This window comes from Lithobates pipiens, unplaced genomic scaffold, assembly GCF_037356315.1.
Source record: "Lithobates pipiens isolate NorthernLeopardFrog02 unplaced genomic scaffold, aLitPip1_a1.2 Scaffold_1, whole genome shotgun sequence".
Lineage (NCBI taxonomy): Eukaryota > Metazoa > Chordata > Amphibia > Anura > Ranidae > Lithobates > Lithobates pipiens.
In genome coordinates, this window is record NW_027507685.1 from 104,292,149 (window position 1) to 104,314,195 (window position 22,047).

At 44.8% G+C, this 22,047-nt stretch overlaps 1 protein-coding gene across 2 annotated transcripts in view; it reads right to left on the bottom strand.

The window, feature by feature from the left end:
• BRINP1 (BMP/retinoic acid inducible neural specific 1) overlaps window positions 1–22,047 on the bottom strand; it is a 345,404-nt gene that overhangs the window by 16,182 nt on the left and 307,175 nt on the right. For both annotated transcript variants that reach the window (XM_077468203.1, XM_077468212.1), the window contains exon 7: window positions 10,320–10,542. In XM_077468203.1, the coding sequence (XP_077324329.1) occupies window positions 10,320–10,542 (223 nt within the window). The remainder of the gene's footprint in view (window positions 1–10,319; window positions 10,543–22,047) is intronic.

Sequence of the window (22,047 nt, forward strand, 5' to 3'; positions counted from 1 at the left end):
CAACAAACAGCATTATGTTTGTACATAATACAACTGGGTACTGACATTTATAGGGAAAGTTGATCCGGGGAAAATCCGATTGCCTCTCGGGGGATCAGGAAGGAATTTTTTCCCCTGCTTTAGCAAATTGGATCATGCTCTGCTGGGGTTTTTTGCCTTCCTCTGGATCAACTGTGGGTATAGAATTGGGTATATGGGCTGGTATGATATTATATATATATATTTATTTTTTTTGTGGTTGAACTGGATGGACTTGTGTCTTTTTTCAACCTGACTAACTATGTAACTATGTAACTATGTTGCTTCTTCTTTTTCATTGCAGGTAAATAACGGATTTCAAGCAGGAGCAACTTCTACAGGCAGGCACTGCTACTGCTACAGAAGACTCCAGAATGTGTCATCTCTCCATAAACATTCTGTAGCCTTCTGTGGATGTCGGACAGCCTGCATGCCTCCTTCATCAGGGACTCAATGATGTCACCTTGCATCTGCTTGCAATGAAAAAGAAGGAGAAGGAATCCATTACTTACCTGCAATGAAAAAGCAGAAGCAAGGTGCTGTCATTAAGTTGTTGATGAAGGAGGGGTGCAGGCTGTCCAACATCCACAGAAGACTACAGAATGTTTACGGAGATGACACCATTGACTAGAGTTTCCAATAAGAAAACATTGCTTTGCTCAATCGTGTCATTTCCATAAACATTCCATAGGCCTTCGGTGGATGTCAGCCATCTGTCAGCCATCATCCCTCTTTCATCAACAACTCAATGATGGCACATTGCTTCTGCTTGGAATCCATTATTTACCTGCAATGAAATTGGGTTGTTGACGGAGGAGGGGTGCAGACTGTCCAACAGCAGAAAGCTACAGAATGTTTATGGAGATGACACCATTGAGAAGAGCAATGCCTTCTCATTGGAAATTCTTGTCAATGGTGTCATCTCTGTAAACCTTCTATGGATTTCGGACAGCCTGCACCCCTCCTTAGTCAATAACTCAATGACAACATGTTGCTGCTTCTTTTTGATTTCAGGTAAATAATTGATTCCAAGCAGGAGCACCTGCTACAGGCACTGCTAAATCTACAGAAGGCTACAGAATGTGTAATCTCCGTAAACATTCTGTAGCCATCTGTGGATGTCGGACAGCCTGCATACCTCCTTCATCAAGAACTCAATGACGGCATGTTGCGTCTGCTTGAAATCCATTATTTACCTGCAAAGAAGAAGCAAAATGCTGTCATGGAGTTGTTGATGAAGGAGGGCTGCAGGCTGTTCGACAACCACAGAAGGCTGCAGAATGTTTATGGAGATAACACCATTGAGAAGAGCAATGTCTTGTCATTGGTAACTCTTGACAATGGTGTCATCTCTGTAATCCTACTGTGGATGTCAGACAACCTGCATCCCTCCTTTATCAAGAACTCAATGACAGCATGTTCTTCTGCTTGAAATCCATTATTTACCTGTAATGAAAAACAAGCAACGTGCTATCAGTTTTTGATGAAGGAGGGGTGCAGGTTGTCCATCCACAGAAGGCTACAGAATGTCTATGGAGATGACACCATTGTGAAGAGTAGGGATGAGCCGAACACCCCCCGGTTCGGTTCGCACCAGAACTTTCGAACGGACCAAAAATTTGAACAAACTTTAGAACCCCATTGAAGTCTATGGGACTCGAACGTTCGAAATAAAAAGTGCTAATTTTAATGGCTAATATGCAAGATACTGTCCTAAAAAGGGTTTGGGGACCTGGCTTCTGCCCCAGGGGACATGGGTCAATGCCTAAAATGTTTTTAAAAATGGCCGTTTTGGCGGGAGCACTGATTTTAATGACGATTAAAGTGAAAACAAAAGTGAAATATTCCTTTAAATATCGTGCTGGGGGGGGGGGGGGGTGTCTATAGTATGCCTGTGAAGTGCCATGTGTTTCCCGTGTTTAGAACAGTCCCTGCACAAAATTACATTTAACGGAAATAACGTCATTTAAAACTGCTTGCGGTTTTAATGTTATATCTGGTTCCGGCAATATGGATGAAAATCATTGAGAAAAATGGCATGGGTAGCCCCCCTGCCCATTACCAGCCCCTTTGGGTCTTGTATGGATATTAAGGGGAACCCCGTACCCAGGCCCTATATACTTAGAACAGCAGTATACAGGCGGTGCAAACAAGACAGAAACTGTGTAGGTTTGTTGTGTTAAGTAGAATCTGTTTGTAATTTTCAACTGGTACATTTTTAAAGTGTAGCTCCAGTCAAAAAATCTATTTTTAAGCTTTTTGGAAAACATAGGGAAGGGTTATCACCCCTGTATAATTTGTTTTGCCGTCTGTCTTTTTTCATCTCACTTGCTGTTGTCTCCTTCCGTTTGCAAGTAGGAGACGTTTGTAAGTTGGATGTTTTGAAAGTAGGGGCCTGCCCTATATGCTCTGCAGAAATGGCGGAACAAGGTGTTGGTGTTGCCACAACATTGTAAGCCCTCAAAGTGACTCTTGGTGGGTGCTGGAGCGCCCTGCTGTGAACGATTATATCAAGAATTGTAATTACATGCCATTGTTGAACAGTGATAGAAAAATTGACCTTTGGTGGTTGTGGTGCTGGTGCCACAACACTATAAGTCCTCACAGTTACTCTGGGTGGGCACAGGAATGGGCCCTCCTGTGAACTATTATATCAAGAATTGTAATTACATGCCCCTGTTAAACAGGGGCTGAAAAATTGGGCCTTAGGCACTGGTGCTGGTGCCACAACACTGCAACCTCTCCCATATACTCTAGTTGTGGTGCAGGAATGAGCCCTGCTGCAAAGCATTGCATCAAAAATTGTAATTAAACGCCCCTGTTAAACAGGGGCAGAAAATTTGGGCCTTAGACACTGGTGCTGGTGCCACGACACTGCAACCTCTCCCATATACTCTAGTTGTGGTGCAGGAATGAGCCCTGCTGCAAAGCATTGCATCAAAAATTGTAATTAAACGCCCCTGTTAAACAGGGGCAGAAAAATTGGGCCTTAGGCACTGGTGCTGGTGCCACGACACTGCAACCTCTCCCATATACTCTAGTTGTGGTGCAAGAATGAGCCCTGCTGCAAAGCATTGCATCCAAAAATTGCAATTAAACGCCCCTGTTAAACAGGGGCAGAAAAATGGGCCTTAGGCTCTGGTGCTGGTGCCACAACACTGCAACCTCTCCCATATACTCTAGTTGTGGTGCAGGAATGAGCCCTGCTGCAAAGCATTGCATCAAAAATTGTAATTAAACGCCCCTGTTAAACAGGGGCAGAAAAATTGGGCTGGTGGCATCACCCAGAACCAAAAATGTTCTTCCAACATATCAGCGGAGGAGGAAGAGGATAGACAATCAACATAACAGGACAGTCACTCAGCATCAGCATAGGCAGTCTTGAAGGGATGTGATTATAAAATTATACGGTTACATCAGCTTCAGGTGCTTGGTAGCTGTGGGTGATCCAAGACTGATTCATCTTGATGAAGGTCAGTCGATCAACTGAGTCGGTGGACAGGCGCACCCTGTGATCGGTCACAAAGCCACCAGCAGCACTGAAGGTGCGTTCCGAAAGAACGCTGGATGCAGGACAGGCCAGTAGCTCAATTGCATACTGCGCAAGCTCTGGCCAGTGATCCATCCTCAAGACCCAGTAAGCCAGAGGATTTTCGGTGGGAAAGGTGTCCAAGTCTGACCTTGCCCCTAGGTATTCCTGCACCATGTAAATCAGTCGCTGGCGATGGTTGCTGGAACCGATCATACCTTGGGGCTGCGGACTAAAAAATTGTCTGAACGCATCGGTCAGACAGCCACCTTCTCCACCGCTCCTTCTGACCGATGCCTCAGCAACACGTTGTCCAGGACCAGGAGTTTGTAGCCTCCCAGTCTATGGGAACGCGTTGCACAGACCTTTCTGCAGGCCTCCCGGAGATGTCTCATCCTCTGCTCCCTCTGCGACGGCAAGATAAGGTCGGCAACCTTACCCTTGTACCGTGGATCAAGGAGAGTGGCCAGCCAGTAATGGTCCCTCTCCTTGATCCAAAGAATACGAGGATCCTTCCGCAGGCTTTGCAGGATCAGGGAGGCCATGCAGCGTAGGTTAGCTGAGGCATTCGGTCCAGAGTCCTCTGAGTCACTAAGGACAATATGATCCGCAGCTACCTCCTCCCAGCCACGTACAAGTCCACGGGTTTCTTGGGACTGTAAATCATCCCTACAAGACTGCTGCTGCTGCTGATGCTGAGTGCCAGCCTCCACCTCCATGCTGACACAATCATCCTCCTCCTCCTCTTCCTGTGTGATGGGTGGCACAGCAGGAACACTGTCTGGATAAAGGGGGCCTTGAGAGGCAAGGAAGTCTTCCTCTTCCTGCCTCTGTTCTGCCTCAAGTGCTCTGTCCATTATTCCACGCAGCGTATGCTCCAAGAGGTGGAAAAGAGGTACAGTGTCACTGATGCATGCACTGTCACTGCTCACCATCCTTGTGGCCTCCTCAAACAGTGACAGGACAGTGCATGCATCCCTGATCATGCCCCACTGGCGTAGTGAGAAAAAACCAAGCTCCCCTGACCCTATCCTGGTACTGTAGTCGCACAAGTACTGATTGATGGCCCTCTGCTGCGTGTACAGCCGCTGCAGCATGGCCAACGTTGAGTTCCACCTGGTGGGCATGTCACATATAAGGCGGTTCTTGGGCAGGTTCAACTCCTTTTGGAGCTCAGCCAGCCGAGCACAGGCATTAAATGATTGGCGGAAATGCACATAGACTTTCCTAGCCTGCTTCAGGACATCCTGTAAGCCCAGGTACCTGCCCAAGAACCGCTGCACCACCAGGTTAAGGACGTGAGCCACACAGGGCACATGGGTCAGTTGTCCCTGTCGGAGGGCGGAGAGGAGGTTGGTGTCATTGTCACAAACCACCATTCCTGGCTTAAGCTGGCATGGCGTCAACCACCTCTCGGCCTGCCCCTGCAGAGCTGAGAAAACATCTGCCCCAGTGTGGCTCCTGTGCCCCAAACAAACCACCGCAAGCACGGCAGGGCATCGTTTTGCCTGCGTACTTGCGTAGCACCTGGAACACCTACGGAGCACCGCTGGTTCTGAGGACAGAGCACTGGAAGAGGCCATGGAGGAAGAAGAGGAGGGGGAGGAGGAGAGAGGTGTGTCACAACCAATAGTAGCATTTTGGAGGCGTGGTGGCGGAACAACCTCCAACACTACTGCACCTTGTCCTGCATCCTTCCCAGCTGCCAGAAGAGTGACCCAATGGGCCGTGAAAGACAGGTAACATCCCTGTCCATGCCTGCTGGACCATGAGTCAGTGGTAATATGCACCCTACCGCTGACCGCCCTGTCCAGTGAAGCAAGGATATTGCCTTCCACATGCCGGTAGAGAGCCGGAATCGCCTTCCGTGAGAAAAAGTGGCGTTTGGGGACCTACCACTGAGGAACCGCTTATTGTACAAACTCACGGAAGGGGACCGAGTCTACCAACTGAAAAGGCAGCAGTTGAAGTGCTAGCAATTTAGCCAAGCTAGCATTCAACCACTGGGCATGTGGATGGCTGGGAGTGAACTTCTTTTGGCGGTCCAGCAGCTGGGGCAGGGACATTTGCCTGCTATAACGTGACTTGGGGGTACTGCTAGCAGAGTGCCTGGAAGTACTTGGCTGTGACGCACCTAATTCTACACCTTCATTCCTCTCAGAGCAGGTTTCAGAGAGGACTGAAGGTCTAGTGGGGTTGGAGATTCCAGCTGATGAGGAGCAAGGAGAGGTCCGCTTTGATCTTTGGTGTGGGTCTTTGAGGTACGCTTGCCAACGAGCTGCATGACAGGTCAACATATGTCTGGTCAAGCATGTGGTGCCCAAGCGGCTGATGTTTTGGCCACGCGAGATACGCTTGAGACATATGTTGCAAATAGCAGCGGTGCGATCTGATACACTCGTCTCGAAAAAAGGCCCACACCAAAGAACTTTTAGAATAACACGCAGAGGCAGCGCCCTGCACAGGCGGAGCTCTGCGGTTTGATTCAGTCGGTGTGCTGCTCCTAAGCTGGCCCCCGGAGGACATCCTGCCTCGTTGAACATGTGCCTCCTCCTCCTCTCTCCTACCAGGCACCCACGTGGAGTCAGTGCCCTCATCATCCCCTCCCTCTTCATCGCTGGAGCAAACCTGGCAGTATGTTGCAGCTTGTGGAACATGACTGCCAGATTTCTGTCCTTCTTGAGCATCCCCTCTCTCTGCGCTCACGCTACTGCCTTCCTCTAGCTGAGTATCATCATCAGAGCCTACAAAACACTGGGCATCCTCCTGGAGCATGTACCCAACACTGTGCTCAAAGAGTTCAGGAGACTCCTCAGGAGGACGTGGTGGGTCTAGGGAAGGAGTCACTGATGATGACATTGAGAGGAGGGAAGACGATGCGTTGGCAGCTGCTTTGCTAGTACCCTGAGCCTGGGAGAGAGAGGATGAGGAGGATGAAAAGGGCTTGGTCATCCACTCTACCAAGTCTTCGGCATGTTGCGGCTCAACATGTCCAGCTGCCGAAAAGAAGGACAAGCGTGTCCCATGGCCACGTGCTGATGATGACGATGCACTGCGTCCACGACCAGCACTGTTGTCTCTAAACACACAGCCTGCTTACCCTCTTTTATCGGCTCGCGCCTGTCTGTCTCTCCTTGCTGGCCTTCCAGACATGGTAATGGCCTGAAGGGAGATGGAAAAACCAGCAATTGGGTAGTGTATATTGTGCTGGAGGCACACACAACACCCACTAACTCCTGCAGATGGCAGATGGCTCAATTAGAGAAGAGCTATGTAGGTGGATATAACGGTGTATACTGTGGTCAGGGCACGCAGACAGCACGCACAATCTCCTACAACTGACTGCAAGCTCTATTTAAAAAGAGCAAGATAGCTAACTATATAGGTGGATATAAGGGTGTATTCTGCGGTCAGGGCACGCAGACAGCACGCACAATCTCCTACAGCTGACTGCAAGCTCTATTTAAAAAGAGCAAGATAGCTAGCTATATAGGTGGATATAACGGTGTATTCTGCGGTTAGGGCACGCAGACAGCACGCACAATCTCCTACAACTGACTGCAAGCTCTATTTAAAAAGAGCAAGGTAGCTAGCTATATAGGTGGATATAACGGTGTATTCTGCGGTCAGGGCATGCAGACAGCACGCACAATCTCCTACAACTGACTGCAAGCTCTATTTAAAAAGAGCAAGATAGCTAGCTATATAGGTGGATATAACGGTGTGTTCTGCAGTCAGGGCACGCAGACAGCACGCACAATCTCCTACAACTGACTGCAAGCTCTATTTAAAAAGAGCAAGATAGCTAGCTATATAGGTGGATATAGCGGTGTATACTGGGTTCAGGGCACGCAGACAACAACCACTACAGAAGAGCAAGAACGCAAAATCGGACGATAATGAACGGTGTATACTGTGTTGAAGGTACACAGAACACCCACTAACTCCTACAGACGCCAACACACTACACAAGGCCGCCGCGCTGGCCGCCTTATTTAGTGTGGGGTGTGAACTACACAGCCTGAGCTATGATTGGCCACAGGCAATCATGGCTCTCCTCGCTGCCGGCACTGTGATTGGCCAAGCATGCGGGGTCACAGTGCATGCTTGGCCAATCATGAGCCAGCAATGCACTGCGATGACGCAGTGCATTGTGGGCCGTGAGTGCCACACGAATTTGGCGCGAACAGCCCATAACGTTCGGTATTCGACTCGAACATGAAGCTCATCCCTAGTGAAGAGCAATGTCTTGTCATTGGTAAGCCTTGTCAATGGTGTCATCTCTGTAAACCTTCTGTGGATGTTGAACAGCCTGCACCCTTTCTTTGTCAACAGCTCAATGACAGCATGTTGCTTCTTCTTTTTGATTGCAGGTATAATAATGGATTGCAAGCTGAAGCAATATGCTTTAATTGAGTTGTTGATGAAGGATTGCTGCACCACTGACAAAAGCTACTAATGACAAAACATTGTTCTTCTCAATGGTGTCATCTCCGTAAACATTCTGTAGCCTTCTGACGATGTCGGACAGCTTGCACCCCTCCTTCATCAACAACTCAATGATGACACGTTGCTTCTGCTTGAAATCCCTTATTTACCTGTAATGAAAAGGGAAGAAGCAACATGCTGTCATTGAGTTGTTGAGGAAGGAGGGGTGCAAAATCCACAGAAGGCTACAGAATGTCTATGGAGATGACACCATTTCTGTGGATGTCGGACAGCCCGCCCCCCCCCCCCCCCTCCTTCCTCAACAACTCAATGACAACATGTTGCTGCTTCTTTTTTATTCCAGGTAAATAACTGATTCCAAGCAGAAACAACTGCTACAGGTACTGCTACTTCTACAGAAGGCTGTAGAATGTGTCCTCTCCGTTAACATTCTGTTGACACAATTGAGAAGACACCATTGAGAAGACCTTTCTCTTCTCAATGGTTTCATCTCCATAATTATTCCATAGCCTTCTGTGGGTGTCGGACATCCTGCACCCCTACTTTGTCAACAACTCGATTTCTTTGCAGGTAAATAATGGATTTGAAGCAGAAGCAACATTCTGTCATTGAGTTGTTGATGAATGAGGGGTGTAGGCTGTCCAACATCCACAGAAGGCTACAGAATGTCTATGGAGATGACACCATTGTCTTGTCATTGGTGACTCTTGTCAATGGTGTCACCTCCGTAAACCTTCTCTGTATGTCGGACAGGCTGCACCCCCCCCCCCCCCTTTCATCGACAACTCAATGACAACATGTTGCTGCTTCTTTTTTACTTCAGGTAAATAACTGATTCCAAGCAGAAACAACTGCTACAGGTACTACTACTACTACTACAGATGGCTGTAGAATGTGTTCTCTCTGTAAATATTCTGTTGACCCAATTGAGAAGACACCATTGAGAAGACATTGCTCTTCTCAATGGTGTCATCTCCATAAATATTCCATAGCCTTCTGTAGTTGTCGGACAGCCTGCACCCCTACTTTGTCAGCATCTCATTTCAATTGTTGATGAAAGAGGGGTAATGGCTGTTCGACATCCACAGATGGCCTATGGAATGTTTATGGAGATGACCCCATTGAGAAGAGCAATGTCTTCTTATTGGAAATTCTAGTCAATGGTGTCATCTCCATAGCCCTTGTACACACGGTCGGAGAATCCGTCGGAATGTGTCCTATCGGACCGTGTCGTCGGATAATCCGACTGTGTGTGGTATGCATCGGACTGATTTCGTCGTATATCCGTTGGACCCAATTTTCCAACATGTTGGAAATATTTCCCGACCAACTGGTTCGATCGGACATACTCCGATCATGTGTAGAGAATTTTGATCGGACCAAGTGCCACGCATGCTCAGATCAAATTCCTACATCAAAACTATTGGCTACTAGCCTGAATGTAGTCCCATCGTAACGAAATTACGTCATCACGTTCTAAAAGATTGGATTTTTCGACAGCTTAGTCCGACCGTGTGTATGCAACAGTTTCGGACACAATCCGTCGGACTAAATCCGACGGATAAAATCCGACAGATTTGGTTGGCAGAATCTCCGACCGTGTGTACAGGGGCATAAACATTCTGTAACCTTCTGTGGATGTTGGACAGCCTGCACCCCTCCATCATCAACAACACACTGACAGCAAGTTGCTTCTTCCTTTTTCATTATAGGTAAATAATGGATTTCAAGCAGAAGCAAGGTGCTGTCATTGAGTTCTTGATGAAGGAGGGGGTGCAAGCAAGCTGTCCAACAACCACAGAAGGCTACAGAATGTATACAGAGATGACACCATTGTGAAGAGCAATGTCCTGTCATTGGTAACTCTTGTCAATAGTGTAATCTCCTTAAACCTTTAGTGGATGTCGGACGGCCTGCATTTGCATTTGTGGGCAGTACACAGTGCACCCAATTCACTCATCCAAACACTTTGATATTTGCACAACTCCTCCCAAGAGCCAACCCATTCTGTTCATCGGGACTGTGGACTCTTGAATGGAATACTGATGCAGGGTGCTGTGATGGTCTCAAAAAAAGCTACGTACAGCTCCCTGCCGACCCCTCCCACCAGCCGTTGTCTGCCTGCATTGCATATAGAAGCACAGAGACCCGGTGATGATGTCTCTGGATCTAAAATAAAGGTATGTGATGAAAATGTAAAGATTTCATTAGCAGGTTGAGGATGGGAAAGGGGGTGGGGGGGGGGGGGTGGTGGAGCCTGGCAAAGGAACAATTTTAAATGAAACTACATTTTTTTCCTTGAATAAACAGAAAGCCGGCTCACCTTTCTCTGGGTAACTGGTGGTTGGGATTGTGTTTGCAGCGCAGGCTCAGGCTGAACAGCTTCCGCGCCGTGTGCTGCATCTTTTGGCGTTGGACATCTAGAGAATTCTGTAGCAGTTTGTAACGACTTTGCAGTTCCCAATCATTCCCCCAGTGCTGGTGAATGGCTCCGATGCTCAGGAAGTGGCTGCTGGGTAGGCGCCTCATGAAAGATTTAAATTCATCTGCAGAGTAAAATAAAAAATGAAATCGGTATTGATAACACACCTAAAAATAGATTATGGGGAAACTCCACACTTACTACCAAAAAATAACATTTCTAAGCGGTATTAAATCCAAAAGCAAACATTAATTATGTTGAAGCTAGCCAATTCTTATAAGTGACGGCTGCATTCATTTTCCCGTTTTAGGCTTTCTTTCTTCTATTGGTGATCCAGACAGTAAGTCTGTTTTTTCAAAAGCACAAGCTTTCCAGTATTGCAAACACACCACAAACCCACAGGCCAGGAAAACTGGCGGGCATCAGTGCCATTTCTTTGCACAAGATCCTGCCATTGGCCTCCTGGGATGAGTGATGTGAGCCACCCAACAGCATACATTGAACTATAACAGTATGGACTTTATTTTCCTTGAGATCAAGGCCAGGACAAGGGTTAGGCAGAAGGAACGGCTGCCCTGGGCGCCATGGTTTATTACCCTAAGGGAAGGAGTGGGGGGGGGGGGCAGTTTGGTATAGTTGCCCTGGACGTTGGAGGACCTTGTCCCAGCACTCCTTGGGATGGCTCAGAAGGTTGTATTCTCTGTAGATTTGAGACATTTACAAGTTGAATTGCTTTTAGACTAATAGCAATATAAAGAAGTCATGTTTTATTAACAGTGTACTCAGTCCAAAAAAAAAAAAAAAAACACGATTTAAAATGATGTCTATAGCAGCAATAAAAATGGGATGGATGTTTTAATTCTTCTCTGCTGTATCCAAAACAATCAAAAAAGTTTTGGCTGGACATAGACTTCAAAGCGACTTTGTCAGAGCCCTGAATAAAAATGTGCCCTTAAGAAGGAGAAAGTGAATACTTTATCTCCTGAAGAAGTCTTCCTCTGCATAAGGGCAGTGCTTGCAGCAGGCACCCTGCCCTAATCCAGGGAAAGACTTCATCAGGAGATGACATTTTGGGGGAGTGTTGAGCTCCTGTGTTCCCCAGGAGTTCAACACTCCCAGATGGCCAACAGAAGAAGCCCTACCCTTCCCAGATGGTCCACAGAAGATGCCCTTCCCTTCCCAGATGGTCCACAGAAGATGCCCTTCCCTTCCCAGATGGTCCACAGAAGATGCCCTTTCCATCCCAGATGGTCCACAGAAGATGCCCTTTCCATCCCAGATGGTCCACATAAGGTGCCCTTGCTTCCCAGATGGTCCATTGAAGAAAGTGAATATTTTCAGGAGCCGACATTTCTGGGAGTGTTCATTTACTGTGTTATCCAGGAGATCAACACTCCTAGATGGTCCATAAAAGATGCCCTATTCCTTTCCAGCTGGTCCACAGAAGATTCCCTTCCCATCACAGATGGTCCATAGAAGAAAGTGAATATTTATCTCCCCTCTTCAGGAGCTGACACTTCTGGGAGTGTTGATCTCTTGTGTTCCCAAGGAGATCAACACTCCCAGATGGTCCACAGAAAATGCTCTATTTATTTCCAGCTGGTCCACAGAAGATGCCCTTCCCATCCCAGATGATCCACAGAAGTTACCCTTCCCTTCCCAGATGGTCCACAGAAGAAAGTGAATATTTACCTCCCCTCTTCAGGAGCTGACACTTCTGGGAGTGTTGAGCTCCTCTGTTCCCCAGGAGATCAACACTCCCACATGGCCAACAGAAGATGCCCTTCCCTTCTCAGATGGTTCAAAGAAGATCCCCTTCCCAGATGGTCCACAGAAGATTCCCTTCCCATCACAGATGGTCCATAGAAGAAAGTGAATATTTATCTCCCCTCTTCAGGAGCTGACACTTCTGGGAGTGTTGATCTCTTGTGTTCCCAAGGAGATCAACACTCCCAGATGGTCCACAGAAAATGCTCTATTTATTTCCAGCTGGTCCATAGAAGATGCCCTTCCCATCCCAGATGATCCACAGAAGTTACCCTTCCCTTCCCAGATGGTCCACAGAAGAAAGTGAATATTTACCTCCTCTCTTCATAAGCAAACACTTCTAGGAGTGTTGAGCTCCTCTCTGTTCCCCAGGAGATCAACACTTCCAGATGGCCAACATAAAATGCCCTTCCTTTCCAGATGGTCCACAGAAGATGCCCTTCCCTTCTCAGATGTTCCACAGAAGATCCTCTTCCCTTCACAGATGGTTCACAGAACAAAGTGATTATTTACCTCCCCTCTTCAAGAAATGACACTTTTGGGAGTGTTGATCTGCTGTGTTCCCCAGGAGATCAACACTTCCAGATGGCCAACAGAAGAGGCCCTTCCCTTCCCAGATGGTCCACAGAATATGCCCTTCCCTTTCCTGATGGTCCACAGAAGAAAGTGAATATTTATCTCCCCTTTCAGGAGCTGACACTTCTGGGAGTGTTGAGCTTCTCTATTACCCAGTAGATCAACACTCCCAGATGGTCCATAGAAGGTGCCCTTTTCCTTCCCAGCTGGTCCACAGAAGATTCCCTTCCCTTCACAGATGGTCCATAGAATAAAGTGAATATTTACCTCCCCTCTTCAGGAGCTGACACTTTTGGGAGTGTTGATTTGCTGTGTTCCCCAGGAGATCAACACTTCCAGGTTGCCAACAGAAGATGCCCTTCCCTTCCCAGATAGGCAACAGAAGACGTTCTTCCCTTCTTAGATGGTCCACAGAAGATGCCCTTCCCAGATGGCCAACAGAAGATGCCCTTCCCTTCCCAGATAGGCAACAGAAGATGTCCTTCCCTTCCTAGATGGTCCACAGAAGATGCCCTTCCCAGATGATCAACAGAAGATGCCCTTCCCTTCCCAGATGGTCCACAGAAGAAAGATTCTGCCCATGATACCAAATCGCCAGATGTGAACGGGACATTCCAATATACATTTGTTTCAATGAGAAAATTTAAAAGAGCGAGAAAGGCAAACTTTTCTTGAGTGCACATTTTTCTAACAGCGAATGTATTCCTTCAGGAGAAAGTCCTTTCCTTTCAAAAATCAAATGTAAAAAGCAAACAAAATTTTGAGCGGTGCATGTCAAGCCATCGCTTGTACTGAGAATTCATATGAATCGACTAGTGTATGGGCAGCTTACCGCTCACTCTAGCATCACCCCTCAGCAAGCCACAGCTATTTTAACCAGGCCTCGGAAACCAGCGCATACCCAGGTATCTCCATCATTGGAAAATAAAGCGGCAAGACTTTGCGGCTCATATTCCTCCAGCAGCGCACAGTAATAGGTTCATAGGAAAACACATGGAAATGAAAAATTCAAAGAAAGTCGCCGTATTGTTTGTTTACCACTGTGCCCATTAATAACTTCACAAAAAAAAAAAAAAGACTTGGTAACACGACTCATTCCAAAGTAATCATCCCGAAATAAAGGAGCAGAGCGCATTATATTCTCCGACATCACCACCAGCTTTATGAACGCCGAATCCTTTTGATGTAGAGGCGACCTTTAATTCAGTTTCAGTCAACATTTGTTAAAGTGCATGTCTAGGTCTTTTTTTTTTTTTTTTTGGATGGAGGGGTACGGGGGTTCGGGGATCAGATCTGCTGCCAGATTTTTTGTTTTTGTTTTTTGTTGTTTTTTTTTTAACTATAAATTTTCTATTAAATTCACCTGTCGGGTTTTTTTTTGCTCAAGAAAGACGATTTTTTGTATTAGTTTAAAAATTATTTTTATATTTACGTTTTGTATTTGTTTTATATTATTGTCATCACCACAATGGTTATGGCGGTGGTCAGGGCTTTTTTTCTGGAGGGGGAACGTGGCGGTACGCAGTCCTGGCACCACCAGTACTGAATGCAGTTGCTCGCAGGGGGGTGCTTGAGCTTGCTGGAGGGTTTATTGATGTTGGGGGAGCCCTATTGATTCTGCGGAGGAGCTACTGTTGAAGGGGGTGTTTATTGTTGCTGGCTGGGGGTCTATTGATTCTTAGTGTTGTTTGGTGTTGCTTGTGGGCATATTGCTGCTGGGATGGGGGTTGTAGCATTGCTGGGGGGGGGGGGGTTATTGTTGCTGGGATGGGGGTTGTAGTGTTGCTGGGGGGGGGGGGGTATTGTTGCAAGAGGGGGGTCTATTGTTGCTGGTTGGGGGAGGCTTGTGTTGCTCATGGGGGATCTATCATTGCTGTAGAAGATCTACTGCTGCAGAGGGTCTCTACTATTGCTGGTGGGGAATTTAATTTTACTGTTGAGAGGTCTATTGCTGCTACTGAGGGGTCTTTTGCTGCTAGTAGGTGATCTATTTTTGCTGGTTAGGGAGCCGATTGTTGCTGGTGGGGGTCTATTGTTTCTTTGGTGTATATGTTGTTGCTGGTGGGCCTATTGTTGCTGGGATGGGGGTTGTAGTGTTGCTGGGGACTTTATTGTTGCAAGAGGGGGATCTATTATCGCCGGTGGAGGGGGGGGGGCTTTTGTTGCTCATTGAGGATTTATTGTTGCTGTGGTGGGAGGGGGTCTACTGTTGCAAGGGGTCTGTGTTGTTGCTGGTGGGGTGTTTTGTGTTGCTGTTGGAAGATCTATTGTTGTTGCTGGGGAATATATATTTATTTTTTGGAGATCTATTTTTGCTAGTGAGGGGTCTTTTGCTGCTGGTGGGGGGGTCTATTTTTTCTGGTTAGGGAATCTACTGTTGCTGGTATGGTGGTCTACTTTTTCTTTGGGGTGTCTGTTGCTGCTGGTGAGCCTATTGTTGCTGGGGGGAGGGAGGGGGTTTGTATTGTTTCTAGTTTTGCTGGAGGTATACTATTTACTGTTGCTGAGGAGGGATGCTATTGATGATGCAGAGGAGCTACTGCTGCAGAATGGGGTTATTTTTGCTGGGGGGGTGGCTATTGTTGCAAGGGGGGTCTATTGTTGCTGGGTGGGCTGTAGAGATTCTGTGGGGGGGCTATTTTTGCTGGGGGTATTTTGTGTTGCTGAGGAGGGGGCTATTGATGATGCAGAGGTGCTACTGCTGCATAAGGGGGTTATTTTTGCTGGGGGGCTATTGTTGCAAGAGGGGGGTCTATTGTTGCTGGGGGGGCTGTAGTGTTTCTGGGGGGGCTATTTTTTTCCTGGGGTTATTTAGTGTTGCTGGGGAGGGGGGCTATTGATGCTGCAGATGAGCTTCTGCTGCTGAAGGTGGTTATTTTTGCTGGAGGGGTTATTGTTGCAAGGGGGGGTTATTGTTGCTGGGGGTTGAAGTGTTTCTGGGGAGGGGCTATTTTTGCTGAGGGTATTTAGTGTTGTTGGGGGGGGGGGCTATTGATGATGCAGAGGAGCTGGGGGGGTTGTATTGTTTCTGGGCGGAGCTATTGTTGCAAGAGAGGAGTGTATTGTTGCTAGTGGGAGGGTCTATTGTTGCTGGTGGTGGGGTCTATTATTGCTGGTGAGAGTTCTATTGTTCCTGGGGGGGGTAGTTTTGTTGGGGATATTTAGTGTTGTTGGGGAGGGGGGCTATTGATGCTGCAGAGGAGCTACTGCTGCTGAAGGGGATTATTTTTGCTGGGGAGGGCTATTGTTGCAGGTGGGGGTTTATTGTTGCTGGGGGGTTGTAGTGTTTCTGGAGGGGCTATTTATGCTGGGGGTATTTAATGTTGTTGGGGAGGTGGTTGTAGTGTTTCTGGAGGGGCTATTTTTGCTGGGGGTATTTAGTGTTGTTGGGAAGGGGTGCTATTGATGCTGCAGAGGAGCTACTGCTGCAGAAGGGGGTTATTGTTGCTGGAGGGGGGGCTGTTGTTGCAAAAGGGTGGTCTATATTTGCTGGGGGGTTGTAGTGTTTCTGGTGGGGGGCTATTGTTGCAAGAGGAGGGGTCTATTGTTGCTGGTGGGGGTCTATTGTCGCTGGTGGTGGGGCCTATTTTGTCTGCGGTGCGCTATTGATGCTGCAGAAGAGCTACTGATGCAGAAGGGGGTCCATTGTTGCTGGTTGATGCTTTCAAGAAAAAAAATGGTTTATATTTGCCACATCATGATGTCCCTCCAAGCCCCCTAGATCATAGAGGTGAGTAGAGAAGACCTCTGTGACAAGCTGCGTGAACTGCTGGATATTTGTCCAGGCTCGCCCAAAAAACTGGGCAGAAGGGGGGGAGGGGGACCTCTCCCACTGCTTATAAAAGTGATCCAGAAGCTAATTAGTTGCTTGGACCACTTTTATCATAAAGAGGATCGTTGGTTGATAAAAAAAATAAAAAAAATGCTTGGGTTATGGTTGATAGCTTCAACCACTTCAAGCCCGTAGCGTAAATGTGTGTCAGGGGTCTTGAAGTGGTTATAAGGGCTCTTTGGCAAGCAACCATCCAAGAGAAATCCAAAGAACTGGTAGACCATTTTTCACCCAAGCAGAGTTCCTTTAAGAGAGGCAGAAAACCAGTTCACTTTGTAAGATAAAAGAATCAATTCTGGCCGAAGCTCCTCTAATGAAAGAAGACTTCAAAGCGTAAATCTTTCATCTCATCTCCAAGAGAACGTTGCTTTGTAAAAGGATATTTAATCTTTTTATTGACCCACTGAAAAGGGAAACCAATCCTGAATAAAGGGAATTATCATTGCCTGTCACGTTTAACCAATAATCAATAATGCTAAGTGATCCTTTAAATCAATTTCAAGTAAGTTTGAGTATGAGGGCATTCTAAGGCAGAGAACGTCTGATGGGAGTCTGCATCTGCGAGGAACAAACCAGGCTGGGGAGGGGGTGGCTGTACAGGCCAAGTTTAGATGTGTGAATGTGAACTGAGGGACACAGAGGAGCTTGGACCATGGGATGGCAGATGACAGATTGGTGACCAGATGAGACACGATTAACCCATGGAGACTTAGCCATCATGTTGACAGCAGACACCGGATGCTGCGGTGACTTTGAGTGCCACCAGATACTGAAAAGACAGGCAGTTTTGGGATTTAGGGTGCCTGTAAGTTCAGCGGAGGGGAGAACCCTAAAAAGGGTCGAGGTGGAGGGGACTAAGGAGTCACCTGGTATTCACCAGAGCACCCCTCAAGGAATGATGGACTTTACTGCTGATGGCTCCCAAGTTGTGGTCTGCTTAACTCACCAGATCAGGCAGCCACAGAGGAGGAAGGTCTGATACAAAAAATATAGTTGCTGGAAGCACTGAGGTGTTGGGAGCACAGGCACACTGGAGGTCTCCAAATACAGGGGTCTTCAAACTTTGGCCCGTGGGTCGGATGCAGCACTTTGCTTTCCTTTATCCAGCCCCTGGGGCACTATTTCTTCCACTGATATGTGCCACCTTTCCCTCTAGTGACACCCAACACTGGCTCACTGTTCCTCCCACTGATACCAGTGATGGGGCACTATTCCTCCCACTGACACTAATGATGGGGCACTATTCCTCCCACTGACACCAATGATGGGGCGCTATTCCCCCCACTGATACCAATGATGGGACATTATTATTCCTCCCACTGATACCAATGATGGGACAGCATTCATCACAATGATGGGTCACTATTCCTCCCACTGACACTAATGATGGGGCACTATTCTTCCCACTGATATCAATGAAGGGGCACTATTCCTCCCACTGATACCAATGATGGGGCACTATTCCTCCCACTGATACCAATGATGGGACACTATTCATCCCACTGATACCAATGATGGGCCATTATTATTCCTCCCACTGATACCAATAATGGGGCACTAACCCCCCCCCCCCCACTATTACCAATGATGGGACAGCATTTGTCACAATAATGGGGCACTATTCCTCCCACTGATACCAATGATGGGACACTATCTCCCCACTGATACCAATGATGGGACAGCATTCCTCACAATGATGGGGCACTATTCATCCCACTGATACCAATGATGAGACACTATTCCTCCCACTGATGCCAATGATGGGTCATTAGTATTCCTCCACTGATACCAATTATGGAGCACTATTCCACCCACTGACACCAATGATGGGGCACTATTCCTCCCGCTGATATCAACGATGGGGCACTATTCCCCCCACTGACACCAATGATGGGTCATTATGATTCCTCCACTGATACCAATGATGGGGCACTATTCCTCCCACTGACACCAATGATGGGGCACTATTCCTCCCACTGACACCAATGATGGGGCACTATTCCTCCCACTGATGGGACACTATTTCTTCCACTGATACCAATGATGAGGCACTATTCCTCCGACTTATATCAATGATGGGGCACTATTCCCCCCACCTATACCAGTGATGTATTCCAAGAGCATTGTTTCCTATATGTCACGACATGTTTTGTCCTAGTGGACATCATCTGGGGTATACCCCAGATGATGTCCACTAGGATGAAACATGTTGGGAGATGCCCTTGGAATCATTGCCTATACTCCATTTGAATTACAAGCTTGTATTATTGGATTTTCTGTAACTGTAAACCCCCTTTTCTGCCATCAACCCCTTCCCGACCGCCGCATGATGATATACGTCGGCAGAATGGCACGGGTGGACAAAAAGGCGTACAGGTACGTCCCCTTTTAGATATGTCATTGTGGGTGCCCGTGCGCACACGGCGCATGCTCTGTGACCGCGGGTCCCCGAAGATCCGGTGTCCGCCGGGTGCCAACGATTGTGTCACGTAGTGGAAGAACGGGGAGATGCCTTTGTAAACAAGGCATTTCCCCATTCTGTCTTGTGATATGACAGAGATCACCACTCCCTCTCATCGGGAGCAGTGATCGCTGTCATGTGTATAGTAGCCCCCCCCCCACAGTTAGAATCACTCCATAGGACACACTTAACCCCTTGATCGCCCTCTAGTGGTTAACCCCTTCCCTGCCAGCGTCATTTAAACAGTAATCAGTGCATTTTTATAGCACTGATCGGTGTATAAATGACAAAGGTCCTGAAATAGTGTCAAAAGTGTTGGATGTGTCTGCCATAATGTTGCAGTCCCAATAAAAATAGCATATCCCCGCCATTACTAATAATAAAAAAAATTATAATAAACAGGCCATAAAACTATCCCCTATTTTGTAGACACTATAACTTTTGCGCATACCGATCAATATACGCTTATTGCGTTTTTTTTTTTTACTGAAAATTAGTAGAATAGTACATATCGGCCTAAACTGATGAAAAAAATAGTTTTTTAAATATTTTTTCGGGGATATTTATTATAGCAAAAAGTTAAAAAAGATAGCGTTTTATTTATTTTTTTCAAAATTGTCGCTCTTTTTTTGTTTTATAGCGCAAAAAATAGAAACCGCAGAGGTGCTCAAATACCACCAAAAGAAAGCTCCAATGTGTCCGCCTTAATGTCGCAGTCCCGATGAAAATCGCAGATCACTGCCATTGCTAATAAAAAAATTATAATAATAAAAATGCCATATAACTATCCCCTATTTTGTAGACACTACAACTTTTGCACAAACCGATCAATATACGCTTATTGCAATTTTTTTTTACCGAAAATATGTAGAAGAATAAATATTGGCCTAAACTAAGGAGAAAAATAGTTTTTCATATATTTTTCCGGGATATTTTTTATAGCAAAAAGTTAAAAATATTGCGTTTTTTTTCTTCAAAATTGGCGCTCTTTTTTTGTTTTATAGCGCAAAAAACAGGGAGGTGATCAAATACTACCAAAAGAAAGCTCTATTTGTGGGGGAAAAAAGGGACGTCAATTTTGTTTTCGCAGGCAACGCCGCATGACCGCGCAATTATTTGAGATTTCTGTAATTTGCAGCTCATAGTTCCATTAAAAAAAAAATGATATATATTTTTGAGTGAATAGAGGGGGGTTACAGTCCATATTGTTGGCCTTCATTTTTTATGGTTTTGTTGTTAAATTTAGGCAGATATATTAGGCAGATATAATAATATACGATATAAAGTCATGATCCTACCAATGTTGGATGAGGGCTGTACAACCCAAAAAGATTTTTAAAAATGTAAAGTTTCCCCAGGGGTTTGTTTTTTTTAGCAGCAAAACATTTAAATATTAATATAAAAATATAGCGTAGATCAGAAATGGAAGGTAGATTCAAATATACAATAAATTTATTAAAAAAATATATAGACTCCGGTTCAAATTAACAAACAGCAACATATAACATTGCTCATGGCAAAGATGCCCCCAAGGAGAACATAGTTTGACAATTGCATTTACAAAATGAATGACATTATTATCCACATGAATATCCCACTGCATTTCAACCTATTCTGGTCTTCTTCAGGGGATTTAGATTCTAAGGAAATGTATCAAAAAAAAAAAAGTATAATTTAATTTAAGACTTTAGTCGGTATACTAATGTTGGATAATCACACACCACACCACCCAATGCTTCTTTAATATTAACTACCAGAGTTGCTGCCTTAACTACAAATCTGAGATCCATATTATTTAAAGCAATTGATTTAGAACTTGAACATGGAGTGGGGTCTTTCCATTTCTCTTTGATGTTGATAAGGTGTGAAAAAAAAAAATTCTGAGTAATAAATGTGTTAGCGGGTCTAATGAGCCACTAGGAAAAAGAGTGGACAAAATTCTGGAGACCGGCTGTTTTCCCAGTCTGAAAATGTAAGTGCTTCTTGAAATTCAACAGTATTAATTAAACTATTATGGATCACATTGTTCCTCAGATATACCAGGGACTATTTATATTATCTGCTGGAGTCTGATGATATAATAGAACTGAAAAGGTTCAGCAATGGTCTGCACTGAGAATTTAAAGAAGTGAGAAGAGAAAATAGATTGTTTTGGAAAAAAAAATATTAAAAAAAAAAGCATACATATATATATATATATATATATATATATATATATATATATATATATATATATATATATACATGAAAAAAATATACTTTTTTTTATATAATTTGTTAATTATTATATATTTTTTAAGATATATATATATATATAATATATATATATATATATATATATATATATATATACATATATATATATATATATATATATATATATATATATATATATATTATATAATATATATATATATATATATATATATATATATATATATATATATATGTATACACACATATACCAAAAGCAGCTGAAATTGATTTACAACCCCCTCTGCTACTTACCTGACCAGCCAGATCAATATCCCAGGAGTTTCATTGACTTGATGCTATACTCTGATAAATAAGCGTTCCTTTATTGTTTTTGAGATTTATATATATATATATATATATATATATATATATATATATATATATATATATTATATCATAATATTTTTACACATATATATATATATATATATATATATATATAGAGAGAGAGAGAGAGAGAGAGAGAGAGATAGATATATATAGATATCTATATATCTATGGATAGATATAGCTAAAAAAATATATATAATAATATATTTTAAAAATATATATAATAATATAGTGTATATATATATATATATATATATATATATATATATATATATATATATATATAGCTGAAAAATATAATAATATAATAGATAATTAATATATATATATTAATGTATCTCAAAAAAATTAAAGGAACACTTATTAATCAGAGCATAGCATCAAGTCAATGAAACTCCTGAGATATT